This window comes from Fundulus heteroclitus, chromosome 11 (genome assembly GCF_011125445.2).
Source record: "Fundulus heteroclitus isolate FHET01 chromosome 11, MU-UCD_Fhet_4.1, whole genome shotgun sequence".
NCBI classification, from domain to species: Eukaryota; Metazoa; Chordata; class Actinopteri; order Cyprinodontiformes; family Fundulidae; genus Fundulus; species Fundulus heteroclitus.
This window is the reverse complement of record NC_046371.1, coordinates 750,292-763,617: the sequence shown is the minus strand read 5'-3', so window position 1 is coordinate 763,617 and position 13,326 is coordinate 750,292. Positions and strand designations below refer to the sequence as shown.

The window sequence follows — 13,326 nt, the reverse complement described above, 5'->3', positions numbered from 1 at the left end:
TCCATCTTATTTTTGCCACCAGTTCATGAGAAAGAGGAAATTTCTGCTTCTTGGGTTGAATCTGAGATAAAAAGTTGTTAAAGCTGTGAAGTTTGGTTCTTCCTACTTTCTATCAGGGTTCCTGATATAAATGTGACGTTTAGTCTGAATGACATCATCAGCCTGAGAAGCTTCTAGAGATGCTGGAGACGATCTGTCAGTCAGACGCTGCTGTTGAGCAACATCAGCATCCTGTTCCTGCTGCCGTTTGTTTTTCACCTTATAAGGTTTCCTCCTCCATCTTCGTCTCTTCCTGTCAGCTTCTCTCCTCCCCTCCAGCCAGCGCATCTACTTCCTGCTCTGCAGGCCGGCCGCCGCCTCTGATTGGCCGCGGCAGAGCGTCGCTGAGCAGGTGGAGGCAGGTGGAGGCCCTACACCTGGTTTCTGCTCAGACTGAGCAGAACCGTGATCAGAACTCTGTCCTGAGAGCCAACAGAACCGTCGGTTGGGTTTGAGCAACAGAATCTGCTGCAGTCGGTCGGAAATGATGAAAGTCAAAAAGAGAAACGAAAGCCGAATCTTTTTTCTGCTTGAGTGAAGTAAGTTCCTCCTGCAGAGCGGCTGCAGCTTCCTCTTCATGCAGGTCGTCACAACAAGCAGATAAACAGACGGAGAGAGGAGCTGGAGACCCGCCCTGAGACGCAGGAGAACCCAGGAGAACCCAGGAGAACCCAGCGGTTCCGTCTGCGCTCACTGGGAACCATTTAATATGGTGCAGCTGGCTAGAATTAAAGAATTAAAATAATTTATATAAAGAGTCTGAAGGACAGAGAGCTGAGCAGGAAAGTCCCGTTCTGCTCCTGAACATCCTGATACTCTGCAGAACTTGCAGAACCCGCCAACACACCTGAGCCCAGGTGTGCTCCAGGTGAGGCTCAGAGGTTAGGAGAGGAGCTCCGTCAGCTGCTCCTCTGCCTCAGCTGAGGAGGAAGGTCTGACCAGGAGGCCATTTACCCACAATCCACTAGGAGGAGAGCCTGGGTCAGAACCAGAACTATACCCTCCCTGGTCACTTTATTAGGTACACCTGTTTACCTGCTCGTTAACAGAAACAGCCAATCACGTGGTAGAAACTCACTCCATTGATTTATCTAGAGGTGATGAAGACGAGCTGGAGGCCAAACACCAGAACGGAGAAGAAAGCGGCTGATGGTACCAGACGGGCCGGTTCTGAGTGGTTCTGAATGGGAATTTAACCCACAACCATCGTCCAGGTTTACAGGGAAGAGTCTGAAAATCCAGCAGAACGCTCGGTTCTGAGCTTTGAGAACAATAAAAGTTTTAAATCTGCCCTAAAACAGACGAGAAGTCGATCAGTTACATCCCAAATAAAACCATCAACACTTCCTATGTTAAGCAGCAATAAAATATATTAATATTTAATATTTATTAAGCCCATGTGACAGAAAGGAGCCAACCCTCCACAGCCTGACTGTGCTGACGGCCTGGAGGGGGGGGGGTATGCCTTATTATCCGTTAATAGCTGCACAGTAGCTTCCTTCTGCTTTACAGCTTAACTTTAAATGCAGCTTTTTTAATCATATTATTTGATCTGCTGTGCCAGGATGGTGTCTTCTTTCTGTTTTTGCCACGCCTCAATTTCATGAAAAGGTATTTTTATTCTATTCATCGCTCCAAAATATCAGTTTAATGTTGTTTTTATCATTTGTTTATAGTTTTGCATTGTTTTAAGCCATAACTATTTCATGGATCCACAAACTTAGTTTAGTTTCACCAACAGCTGAAATCCTGTTTGCCTTTTAAATTAAAACTCCCGTCTCAATCACTACACATATTTTAGATGAACATAATTATTACTGTTATTAATTTGATCCAACAGACAAGTTTGCAATCCTGATTTCTCTCTTTATTCTCATATGATGGTTGAGTGGAGCTTACCTCAGGCTTCCCACAGTAACAAAGACACGGTGGTCTGAGTGAATTATGCAGAATATTCACGGGTCTATAAATCCAGGATATGTCTGGATTTCCCCAAAACTGAAATACTTTGACCTATTTTCAGTTTTACATGCCTTACATGCAGACTTTGCAGGCCTTTAAGGTTTTATAAGTTTTTCTCATATAGTTCAGATATTTAATTGTCATTAATTAGTAGTTATTAATATTTTGCATCGCCGGGTATTTTTTAATGTCCAGTTATCATAAATGTTTATTCATATTTAATGAGTCTGTTGAAGTTAAAGCACCAAAGACAGATAGATAAAATAATGACTTCACATTTCTGTTGTAGCCTTCCACAAAACTTGCTGTAAAGGTTTAAACAAAGATTGTGTCACCTACAAATATCATAATGTTTGATACTCTACATATATTCATATACATAATAAACAGTTTTGTGCCCAACACTGATCCCTGTGGGACGCCATAAATGATAGTCTGCTCCCCCTTTTGTGCAGATTTAACAGCTATTATAGCTTTTTATTATAGTCTCCTCTAATATTAAACTTTTCCACTATCTCTAATCACGGCAGACTCTGCTGGGTTTTACTTTATTTTGCGTTTGGAGAAATTCTAGAATAGAAACGGCCTCTAAAATGAGCAGCTTCAGCATTTTTAATACAAATAAAACAGTTTTTTGTCCCTTTGTGAAGTGTTTGACTTGTTCTGCAGAGAATCTGACCTGGGATCAGTTTAATGAGAGCAGCAGATATCAATGAGTAGATAAACAAACACGGGGAGCATGTGACAGAACATGAGCTGCCGTCTCTCTCTCTCTCAGCCTGCAGAAAGTGAAGGTCTCTCTGTCAGACGGGACTCCAGGTCTATATTTAACCCTCAGGTCCCCTCCCACCCGCTTTCACACATACTCGACATATTGAGGCGGCTGACAAGCGACTGGCAGGATGGAGGTAAAACTCTCAAACTTTCTGTGCTGCTGGTTTTGGTGTCACACTGGAGTTTATAAAAAATGTCACACACTAACGAGGTAAACCGTCACTGCAGGTGATTTATGAATTAGACTTCTTCTGAGCTTTGAAGGACTGTTTGGTCTGTTTCTGGTTGAATTTAAGGTACGGATCCTGCAGAGTAGACTGGGTAGAACGAGCGGCAGACAGGAAACCAAACCGTTTCGTCGCCGTTACAACTGTAGCTTCTAAAGCTTCGTTAGATTATCCGGGTCTTTATCACCTGCAGCCGGTCACAGACGCCTGGATATTTCACAGCACGAGACATTCTTCAGAAACATCACGGCATTTTAATCGTTTCGTCTTTTTTAAAAACAGGTCAGGTGTGTGTCTGTGGGTTTCTCTCTGCAGCTCAGATCTTTACCTTCATACGTTACACAACTTAAACTGAGGAACAGCAGAGTCCAGTTCTGGAGAACCTCAGGGCTTTGTCCTCAGGCCGTTATTATTCTGCATTAATCAACCATATCAGGACCAATAATCCCAAACCTGCCACATGCGTCAGGAACAGAGAACGTTTAGGTTTAGGATCTTTTTAGACCGCTACATCGACCGTGTCTGTCGAGCAGAGAAAACCTCCCTGCCTCCACCCGAGCCGTTTGAAATCTGAAAATGGCTCCATCTGTTAGCTGATGCACATGCTCAGTGGTGACTGCTGTGGTTTGTTATCATGATACTCAGAATAAAGTCAGAAGACAGTTACTGTGTGCTTCTGCGTTGCACAACACAAGACTTTTTCACTCGTATATCACTGGACACCATCATGGTTTAAATTCAGCCTTTTTACATGTAGAATAAACCATGTGGTGCTCAGCATGTGTGGATCCAGACTTTGTTTCTCTTCTGAAAATATTAAAAGTCTTTAAGAAAGAGAAAATCCACACGTCACGCCTCGGCTGATCTGTGTTCAGCCGAGGAATCACCTTGTTGGAGCTTAAATCCTATTTTCTGTTTAACTTCTCTTTGTTAGTTCTCATAGATTCAGTTGAAGGAATTGAAACAGTTTAGTTCCTTGTGAGTCTAAAGATCTAACATAAATTGTCATTGACAACATTGGCTTTAAACCTTTTTAGAAGCCTTTCATGCCTGCATCATGGAATAACAACAAAAAACACGATTCACATCATTTAGAGACAAAGTTCCCACCACATGTACGACTAACAGATCATGGATCACCATAAGACATTAACAAGTTAAGCCAACTTACATTTGCATCTAAAATGTTCTGTGAATATGAGTTAGCAGCTGGTTAGCTTAACTTAAGACAAAAACTAAATATTTGAGAGATATTGAGATCTGGTTGTATCGATTCTTTAGAGTCATGGTGATAAATCCACTGGTTTTATAAAAGGCTAAAGTAACCTAAGCTAAAACAAGCTAAACTAAGAAAAACTAGGATGAAGGTTTAGTTTATACAAACATTAGGAAAGCTAATGCAAGCTAAGCTATGCTAAGGTAACCGTGGGTAAGGTTGGTCATACTAACCAAAACCAGCTAAACTTAACTAAGCAAACATAACATAAGGTAAGTTTAAGCAGCCCATAAACTAAGGCAAGCTAAGCTAAACAAAGATAAGGCAAAGTTATTCAACGTTAGGTAAGTAAGCTAAGCTAAGCTAAAATAATATACCCTAAAGTAGCACTAAATAAAACTAAGATAAGGGATCGTTCACAAATTCTCAACATTTTCAAAAGTGTTCAAAACAAACTCTCTTTATTAGTTAATTTATTTTTAAATGTCTAGAATCTGTCAAATCTGACATCCTGAACAGTCACTAGTTAATCAGGTTTCACCATGAAATGTTATCGGTCAACATCAAACGCCTCAATAACTTTTATTACGTTAGATTTACATGTTGGGAGAATATAACCTTTTCTGTAATTCTATAATAATGTGAGCTTTGTGGTTATTTGGTTGCCTGGTTGCACATTTTGTGGAGCAACTGTAAATGCAACATTATTTATTTGCTTTAGTGCTACGGTTTGCTAATAGCGTCTTCTTTATTATGTGTGTAATAGTAATAGTTATCCGTGTAATATAATAATTCTGCGCTTTTAACACGAGTTCAGGAGAAGTTGTGATCTAGGCTGTTTTTTAGAGTTTAGCAGGTTTTCTCAGCCAGATCTGGCAACACTGAAAGTAGGTAAGTTTAAGTGGGCAAAGGTAATATTAATTAAATTAACAAAGTAGGAGCAACACAGTGTTTTTCAGGCTGTTAAAGGCAAACAGAAGCATTAATTCATTAATTAACCAGGAGGTCCCACTGAGATCAGAACTAAAGAAATAAAAATATTAAAAACAGAAACAAATGACGCCACAATTCAAACATTCCTCCTTTACTGCATTTTAATGCTCCTTAATTTTTAATAGTTGCAAAGGTTTTAATTTTAGGGACGTTTTGTGGATTATTTTAAGACCATTGAGCAAAATGCTGCTACGCCAGAATCTGCCAAAATCCTTCAAACATTCAAACGTAACTATTAGGACGGATTGTGATCTGGCAGAAAGTGAGTTACTGAAGCACTGAGTTTACCCGGCTGAGCTTCATGGATTAAAACAGACCGATGTTGATGTCTGCAGACGGTTAAAGACAGAGAGAAGATGCATCCATGCTATATCATCGTAATAAATTACAGACCAGGTTCTTCTTCTTTGCAAAGTGTGTAAAACTAGATTTTGTTCTGATATAAACAGCACATTTTAATTTGGAGCTGTTTAGCTAGATTAGAGGCACGTAGATTACGAGGCAATCCAGAGTCCTGAAAGGAGGAGAGCCGTTTAATCATCACATTTTAGTCAATCCAGCAGTAAGAACAACTGAAGCAGCTGTTAATATGAACCTCGTTAACTGGGTCATTAACCAGGTTTTAACCTCTTAACTGAGGCAGGGAAGCATCACGCTAACTGAAAATATCAATTTTTTTAGAATCTGCATCACACAGAAATCGTCTCATCTTTGCTGGTTTTGTATTTTTAACCTCCCAGGCGGCTGCTTCATGTCTGGGGGAGACGTCCTGCAGGTTAATGTCTCAGTAATAACACCCCCAACGTTTACCTTTAGTTAGAAAGCCTAAAGAACCAAAGTGAAGCGTCATAATCAGAGTTTATTTTAGACATTTCATCGTTCAGAGTGAATGAATCTCTTAAAATCATCCCTCAGTCTGATATATTTCAGCAGCACGGCTTGTTCAGCATCGTTTATTGTCACATTTATATTCTGACTTATTATTGTTACAGATTAGCTTTATGTGCATTGATGTGGCTTTAATAATTATAAGATAGTTACTGCATTAATAGTTATTTATAGACCTGAAGATGTACTTATTGATCATATTATGAGTCGTTTTACTGTGGTTACTGAGCAGCCTTGTGATTTTATTGCTTTAAAAGGTTAATTTTTCATGTTAGTTATTCATGATTGATTATATTTCTTGGTTTAAATGCTATCTTCATTGGTTTGAATGTTTTATACTAGCTTAACGGAGATATTGATTATTATTTTTATATTTTATGGTCACATTGCTTTAATCGTTAATTAAAGGTTTTATGGCTGTATTAATTGGTTTTGTTGGTTTTAAATGTACATTTCTTAGTTTATTGGTAAAGTGATCTGATAATTTTATAGCTGTTTGCTTTGGTTTTTACTGGCTTTTATGCGTTTTATATTTCTTAAGTTAGTTTCATGGTCCTCTTTATTCCTTTGATGGTTGTTGGGTTTTATGGTCGTATTTCTTTATGGTTATTTAACTCTTTAAGGGTTTCCAGGCGTGTTATGGTCGTTGTTTCGTGGTTTAGTGGCCACTCAGTGACTTTCTTACTTATTTATTTCTCCTCTTGGTGTTCGCTGATCCTCTGAATCAGAGGCAGTCGTGTTAACGTGTTGCTCAGGTCGTCCAGACAGTGGAACCCGTGCAGAACATGATCAGTTCTTCCCGTGAAGGACGAGACGACGGCAGGCAGAACACGCAGGCCCTGATGGAGGCCCGGATGGAGGCCCGGATGGAGGCCCGGATGGAGGCCCGTTCGTCTGACAGCCTGCAGTGTAACGCAGCAGCAGGTGGAGCAGGAAGTGGCTTAACGGCGGTTCTCTTTCGTCACTTTCCAGCCTCAGCGCTCCGTCTGTGGAGGCAGTGGGTGAAGCTGCTTTATCATCTGCTGAATGTCAGCTATGTGGAGCCTTCAGCCCCACGTCAGCAGCTGTGGGTGGCTGGCTGAGGAGCCCACTGTGGAACCGACCGCCTGATTTATACAGAACCAGCAGGTTCTGGTTCTGGTTCTGGACAGGATGTTATGTCAGAGGAAGAACCAGAGATCAGAGGTCTGGAGCAACACTTCTCAGCCAGTATGAGACCCAGAGTGTGTCAGATAATGTCAGAAAGCTCTGCGCCATGAATCCTTCAGCCTGACGGAGGACCAGAGATCAGAGATCTTCGTGTCTGGCTTCCTTTGCAGAGATCTTTGCCTGATCCTGGACCTGTTCAGGTCCTGGATGGAGCCCTGATGATGTTCTCTGCAGACCTGATGGCTCATCTGACGCCTCCTCTGGCGCTGCACGTCAGGCCCATGATCCCAAATCTGGGGTTTAAAATGGACGCTGATCTTAAACTTGAGAGGCAGATTACTGCGTTATTGTTAAATGGAGCTTTTCTCATCTGAGGCGGCTGGACAAAGCAAAGCTTTTTATATCGGCACAGATTCACGCGGTTGGTTCCATCCAGGCTGGATTAGGGTAGCTCGTTAAGTCCTGGGCTTAACGAGGCATCCATCAGGCGCCTGCAGGTGGTGCAAAATGCTGCAGCGCCACTTTTAACTGCAACAGAAAGGTCTGAGCTCATTACCTCCACCTTAAACTCCCTTCATCGGCTGCCTGGACGTTTTAGGATCCGGATCAAAGTTCTTCTACTTAATGGTGTGGCCCTCCACCTTTCTGAGCCGCTGCTCTCCCTCACCTGCCCACTTCCTCTGGTCCGCCAACCAGCAGCTTAAATAAAAACGTGAGCAGAGACATGGTTCCTTGTTGTTGACCTGCTGGGTCCAGATTCTGCCTTCAGGACGGAGATCAGAGTCCTAAAGCGTCCTGGAGAGCGATCTCTTAAAGCTGTGGAGACGATGAGCAGTGAGTGATCAGATTCATTGGCTGGATGTTTCTTTCTTTGTCATTTATTCCCAGTATTTCCTGGGAGCTGCTAAAAATCTGCATCCTACTGGGCCAACATATTATTTCCATGCAGAAAGGTGTTATGTGGACAGATTTATGTTAATGATCATTTCTCTACTTTTTTTCTTCTATTTAATTGTGCAGAAATATTTTACTGCGTGAACTTTGGTGATTTTGTTCTTGCAGCATTAATTGCTCCACATAAACTAAAGCTAAGGAATGTGAATGTGTGGCATTTATGTCTCATCCAGCGAACCGTTTATTAAAGCAGAACATTTACTGCTGTTATTCATTCGTTAACCATATCGACTGCAGGTCATTAAATCATGCAAACAAACATTTTAGCAGCCGGCTGAAACTCTTCTTGTGACACATTGTGAAGTTTTATGTCTAATTTTCATCATTTTCTGCTCGTTTTGTATCTTGGAGTCAATCCGTCGTCTCTGAGGCGGTTTGGATCTTTTTTAGTGTTTCGTCTCAGATGCGTTTAAACTTTGTGGTGGTTTGTCATTTGTTTTCCATCACATGGTATTTCTTTGACTTTATTAGCTCCTTTTAGCGTCTACAGTAAGAATGCATGAAACAGCACCTGTCCCACCTGCTTTGGTTCACCTGCTTCACCTTGTGTCTGCAGAAGGAGGCTCCGCCCCGCCGCTCCGTGGCAGAACTGGCAGGGAAATTCAAAGGTCCGGCTCCTCAGCCACACGGCGCCGCTGGGAACCAGGCGGTGAGCCTCACCTGCACACAAAGCAGCAGAGAAAGCAGAAAATCTCCTAAATGCTCTGGAGCTCACCTTGTTGTGTCGTTTATCAGGATAAAGCTGTGAGGCGACGGCCGCCTCGAACCCTGCCGCTCCCCAACGCTCACACAGACCTGGCCCAGGTGAGACGGCTCATCCAGCCAATCACAGGCTCCGCCTCACACACAGAAAAATAACGCAGCTTTAATGACGTCAACAGAGCAAAAATATACAGGAGAGATACAAATGGAAACGCCACGGCTCTAAATATACGAATAAAGTTAAAGACTAAAAAGATAATAGTGAAAATATTAAGAACTTTTTTAATTTATACATAAAAATTATACAAATGTCTCCAAATAAACCTTTGAGATAATTAAGGACTGTAAAACTAATAATTAATCTGTGAAACAACGATGACAAATAGATTAAAACCAACCATGGTGAGGCAAAATAAAACAACTTTAAACAAATAAAACCTTTTGTGTCCTGAAAGAAAACAACTACATCAAATAAAGAGATAAAACTAAAAGTCATATTTATACCTTCATGGTTGCACTTAAAGGCAAACAGGACAGAGATCTGGCCTTTAAATAAGTAAACGAGAAATTTGACTTTTATCCTGTAAATTTATCCAGTAAAAGCATCAAAACGCTTTTAATGAAAAGCATAAAGACCAGTTCAGTCCTCAGGAGGCCTGGGAGATAAACCGATTTTATTAATTCATTCCAATTTGCACTTTATGATGATTTAATTTTGGGAAAATCAAATTTTTTTTTTTGCCAAAGCGTCATTGGGCTTCCATGAAAATTTTCACCTTGTCATTCCTGAAAGAGGAAACTGTTTTGGTAATAGAATGAAATGTTGAATTTATTTTAAAAAATATATCAGAAAAATACTTTAAAGAGCAAACTTTGTTTACCCAAAGACATTTTAATTTATTCATTTACCTATTTTAAGTTAGTTTGAAGTTACAAAAGTGAAGTGATTCATGCTCATAAGTGTCTCATTGTGTAAAACCACTAGCAGCAAATATTATGTTATATTGTCATCGTTTACACGGCGGCCATCTTGTTTTACACTGCAAAAATGGATCTAAAAATAAGTAAAATGTTCTTAAAGTTAGTGTATTTGTCCTTGATTTGAGCAGGTAAATAAGATTATTTGCCAATGGAAAGAGTATCTTTACCCCTAAAATAAGATAATTAGACATCCTGCACTTGAAATAAGATGATGGAGATGAATTGTTCCTATTTTAAGTGCAAAAATCTTATTCCATTGGCAAATCATCTTATTAACCTGCTCAAATCAAGGACAAATACACTAACTTTAAGGACATTTTACTTATTTTTAGATCCGTTTTTGCAGTGTATAAGCACTTTGAATTCAGGTCGACTTCCAGGTGTGACAATTGAAATAAAAGCATGTTTTTAAAAATTATTTCTGTAATTTGTCTTTATGAAATGAAAAGGAGGGAAAAAAAATCGACTAATGTTTAAGAAATGTCGCCCAGCCGTCGGCTCGTTTTATTTCAGGTAACCGTTTTTCTTTCTCTCAGCCTCCGTCAGGCGCCGCGTCTCCTCCCAAAGCCAGGAGGAACTCTGCTCTGATCGAGAAACTCCAGGTGAGTCCAGGTGGTTGAAGACAAACTCTGCTGCCCCCTGCAGCTGTGGAGGGGCGCTGCACTCTGACATCACTCTGACATCACTATGACATCACTATGACATCACTATGACATCATCACTCCCTCTGTGTCCTCAGGCCAACCTGACTCTCGTCTCCCCCACCGCGGCGCCGCTGAAGAGCCCTGGACTGAAGATGCTGCCTCTGGGCTTCCCCCCGGCAGTTCCCATGGTAACCACGTCATCCACGACCACGCCCACTAGCCCCGCCCCCGCCTCCCCGTTGACAGAAAGCCCCACCTCCTTTGAAGCGCCTCCCTCCGCTGGAGATGGAAACATCCTGCAGAGCATCAACAAGGTGAGACAGAACCTTCATGGACGTTCTCAGGTTGTGGTGAAATGCTCACCTGGGCGTCTGCGCTGTGATTGGTCCGTCTCCAGGGCAGAGCCCGAGTCTCCATCAGGCGGCGCCCTCCGTCCCGCCGCCACAGGAAGTCCAGCAGTGGAGACGACGTGGGAGTGGGACATGACGTGGCAGACACACACCTGAGCTCTGGGGTGGAGGGACAGGAGAAAACCAGCTCAGGAGGAGGAGGAGGAGGAGGAGGAGGAGGAGGAGGAGAGGAAGAGGGAGAAGAGGTGTTCATGGAGGAAGGTCCGACAGAAGCTTCAACACAGAGAAAAGAAACTGGTGAAGAAGAGGAGACGAAGAGCAGCACTGATGTGAAGGAGAAAGAGGAGGAGAAAGAGGAGGAGGAGGGAACATGTGCATCCCAGCAGATGAAGATGGAGGAAGAGGAGGAGAACACCTGTGAAGACAAACAGCAAAAAGCCGCGGCTGACGAAACAACCAATCAGGAGGAAGAAGCAAAGGTTTGACTTCTGCGTTAATCTTTAACTTAAATGTAAACTGGAGTCGGTCTGAATCAGTTCAGAGCTGCTGGATCAGAACCAGAACCGACCCGCTTCAGAACGGAGAAAGAACCGCCAACAGAACCAGAACCAGATGAAGGAGGCAGATCATAGAAGCAGCTGCTCACAACGGTCTAGTCAAAGGCCTGAGCAGAACCCCGTGGTTCTGTTGGTTCTGTCTGGTGGTTCCTCCTCCACTCTGACGCTCAGATCAGCCAGGATCAGTGAGGGCTTCGGTTCTGACCCAGAACATCAGGATCTTCCAACATGGCCGCCAGAGTCTCGGCTGTTCTGTGCCGTTAAAACCTGGAAACCTGTCAGAAAATAAAAGTAAAGACAGATTTTAACTTTTAACACCTTCTGCTGTTTCTGCTTTATTTTTGAGCTTTACTCACAAACCGGGTCCAGCAGCACTAAATGTTTCTGATGAAGACACATGAGGACCAACCAGATGTTTTAAACCCACACATGTTATTTCTAGGCTTTTATTTTGAAATAACCACCAGAGTGACACCCCAAACTATACCAATAAAATATAAACTAAATGCGTAATGCGGTACTCGTCTTGGTACCCGGTACCAGACGGGTCGCAGCGTCCGACCCGGCATCCTGGTCCACACCGGGTCCTGATGAGGACCGGCTCAGAGGCCACACACTGAGGTCCAGCGTTCCCGACCCAAACGGGTCAGAGTCTGGGCCGGCGCTGATTCTGACAGAATCTGAGGCTGCAGGATGAAAGCGCTGACTCTGCGTGTCGTGTGTTTCTCCCACAGAGTTCTTCCCGCTGAGGAATCGGACCTCTGACCGAGCCGGAGCGAGGTCACCGTGACGCTGAGCCCCTGGAGTGCAGAGAGGGAGACCCTGCGGCAGCATGACTGCGGGGGAAAATGGCGGCGGACGGCGAGGAGAGGACCGTCTGAAGCGAACTGTCAGAGCGAAGCTGCAGAAGCTGCTGATGTTCCCTTGAGCTGAGCTTCTACACCGCGGCGCTGAATTTGCTGCTTTTTCAAAGACCAACGCGTGAATTCTCTGTTTCTGTCACGTTTTCCTGCTGTTTGGTGGAATAACGACTTTATTTCTACATCCATGTTCAGAGCTGTGAGAACCTGAGGCCTTATTCTGGAACCCTGAATAAAAACACTTTTACAAATAACAACGGAGGTTTTATTGTTGTAGCTGCCTGAAAAGTCCTGATGCTGTGGTTACAGGGGTTCCTTCCTAATTATTAATAATTATTATTCGTTATTAATAAGATAAACCTAAATAAATCTAGCTACGCTGAACTTCATGGCTACCTGCTCATGGCAGCATGAAGAAGAGGACAGGATGAAGAAGGATGAGCGTCTGACTCAGAAGATGCTGGTTCAACTCCGACAGCGTGGCTGGAACAAGTCAGACAAGGTGGGGGTGGCTAAACACAAGGTGGGTGTGGCTAAACACAAGGTGGGTGTGGCTAAACACAAGGTGGGTGTGGCTAAACACAAGGTGGGTGTGGCTAAACACAAGGTGGGTGTGGCTAAACACAAGGTGGGTGTGGCTAAACACAAGGTGAGGGTCGGAGAGAACAGGTGGGTTCAGCACATTCAGAACCGGACTTTCAAGGCAGAACGGTTCTTAGGTCTGAGTTCATCAGAAGTGGGAAAGTACCGGAGAGAAAAAAAAAGCTAAAGTCCAAACCGAAGACAAGTTGTTCACTCAGCAAAACCCAGAAACAATCAATCGTCACGACAACCTGAGAAAGAAATCTGCTGATGTCTCTAAACCTTCACGATGAGAACAAACTCCTCACAAACCGTCCTCAGCTCAACACGAGAGCAACGCATCCTTCAGCTGCCGTACTGAGCGCGCTCAGTGACCAGCATCCATCAGCTGCCGTACTGAGCGCGCTCAGTGACCAGCATCCTTCAGCTGCCGTACTGAGCGCGCTCA

General features: G+C 43.1%; 1 protein-coding gene across 1 annotated transcript; it reads left to right on the top strand.

The window, feature by feature from the left end:
- The first annotated feature begins 2,827 nt into the window (after positions 1-2,827).
- On the top strand, positions 2,828-12,550 carry dub (duboraya). Its single transcript, XM_012857635.3, has 7 exons — positions 2,828-2,909; positions 8,759-8,851; positions 8,938-9,006; positions 10,422-10,487; positions 10,625-10,843; positions 10,927-11,358; positions 12,171-12,550. Exons 1-7 carry the CDS (start codon positions 2,904-2,906, stop codon positions 12,183-12,185), a joined length of 900 nt encoding a protein of 299 aa, XP_012713089.2. The 5' UTR covers positions 2,828-2,903; the 3' UTR covers positions 12,186-12,550.
- The last annotated feature ends 776 nt before the right edge of the window (positions 12,551-13,326 follow it).

Excerpts from the sequence above, each read along its gene's own strand:
- dub (XM_012857635.3), top strand. Across the intron at positions 8,852-8,937 it reads GCGCCGCTGGGAACCAGGCG|GATAAAGCTGTGAGGCGACG; the intron begins GTGAGCCTCACC and ends GTCGTTTATCAG. Across the intron at positions 10,488-10,624 it reads CTCTGATCGAGAAACTCCAG|GCCAACCTGACTCTCGTCTC; the intron begins GTGAGTCCAGGT and ends CTGTGTCCTCAG.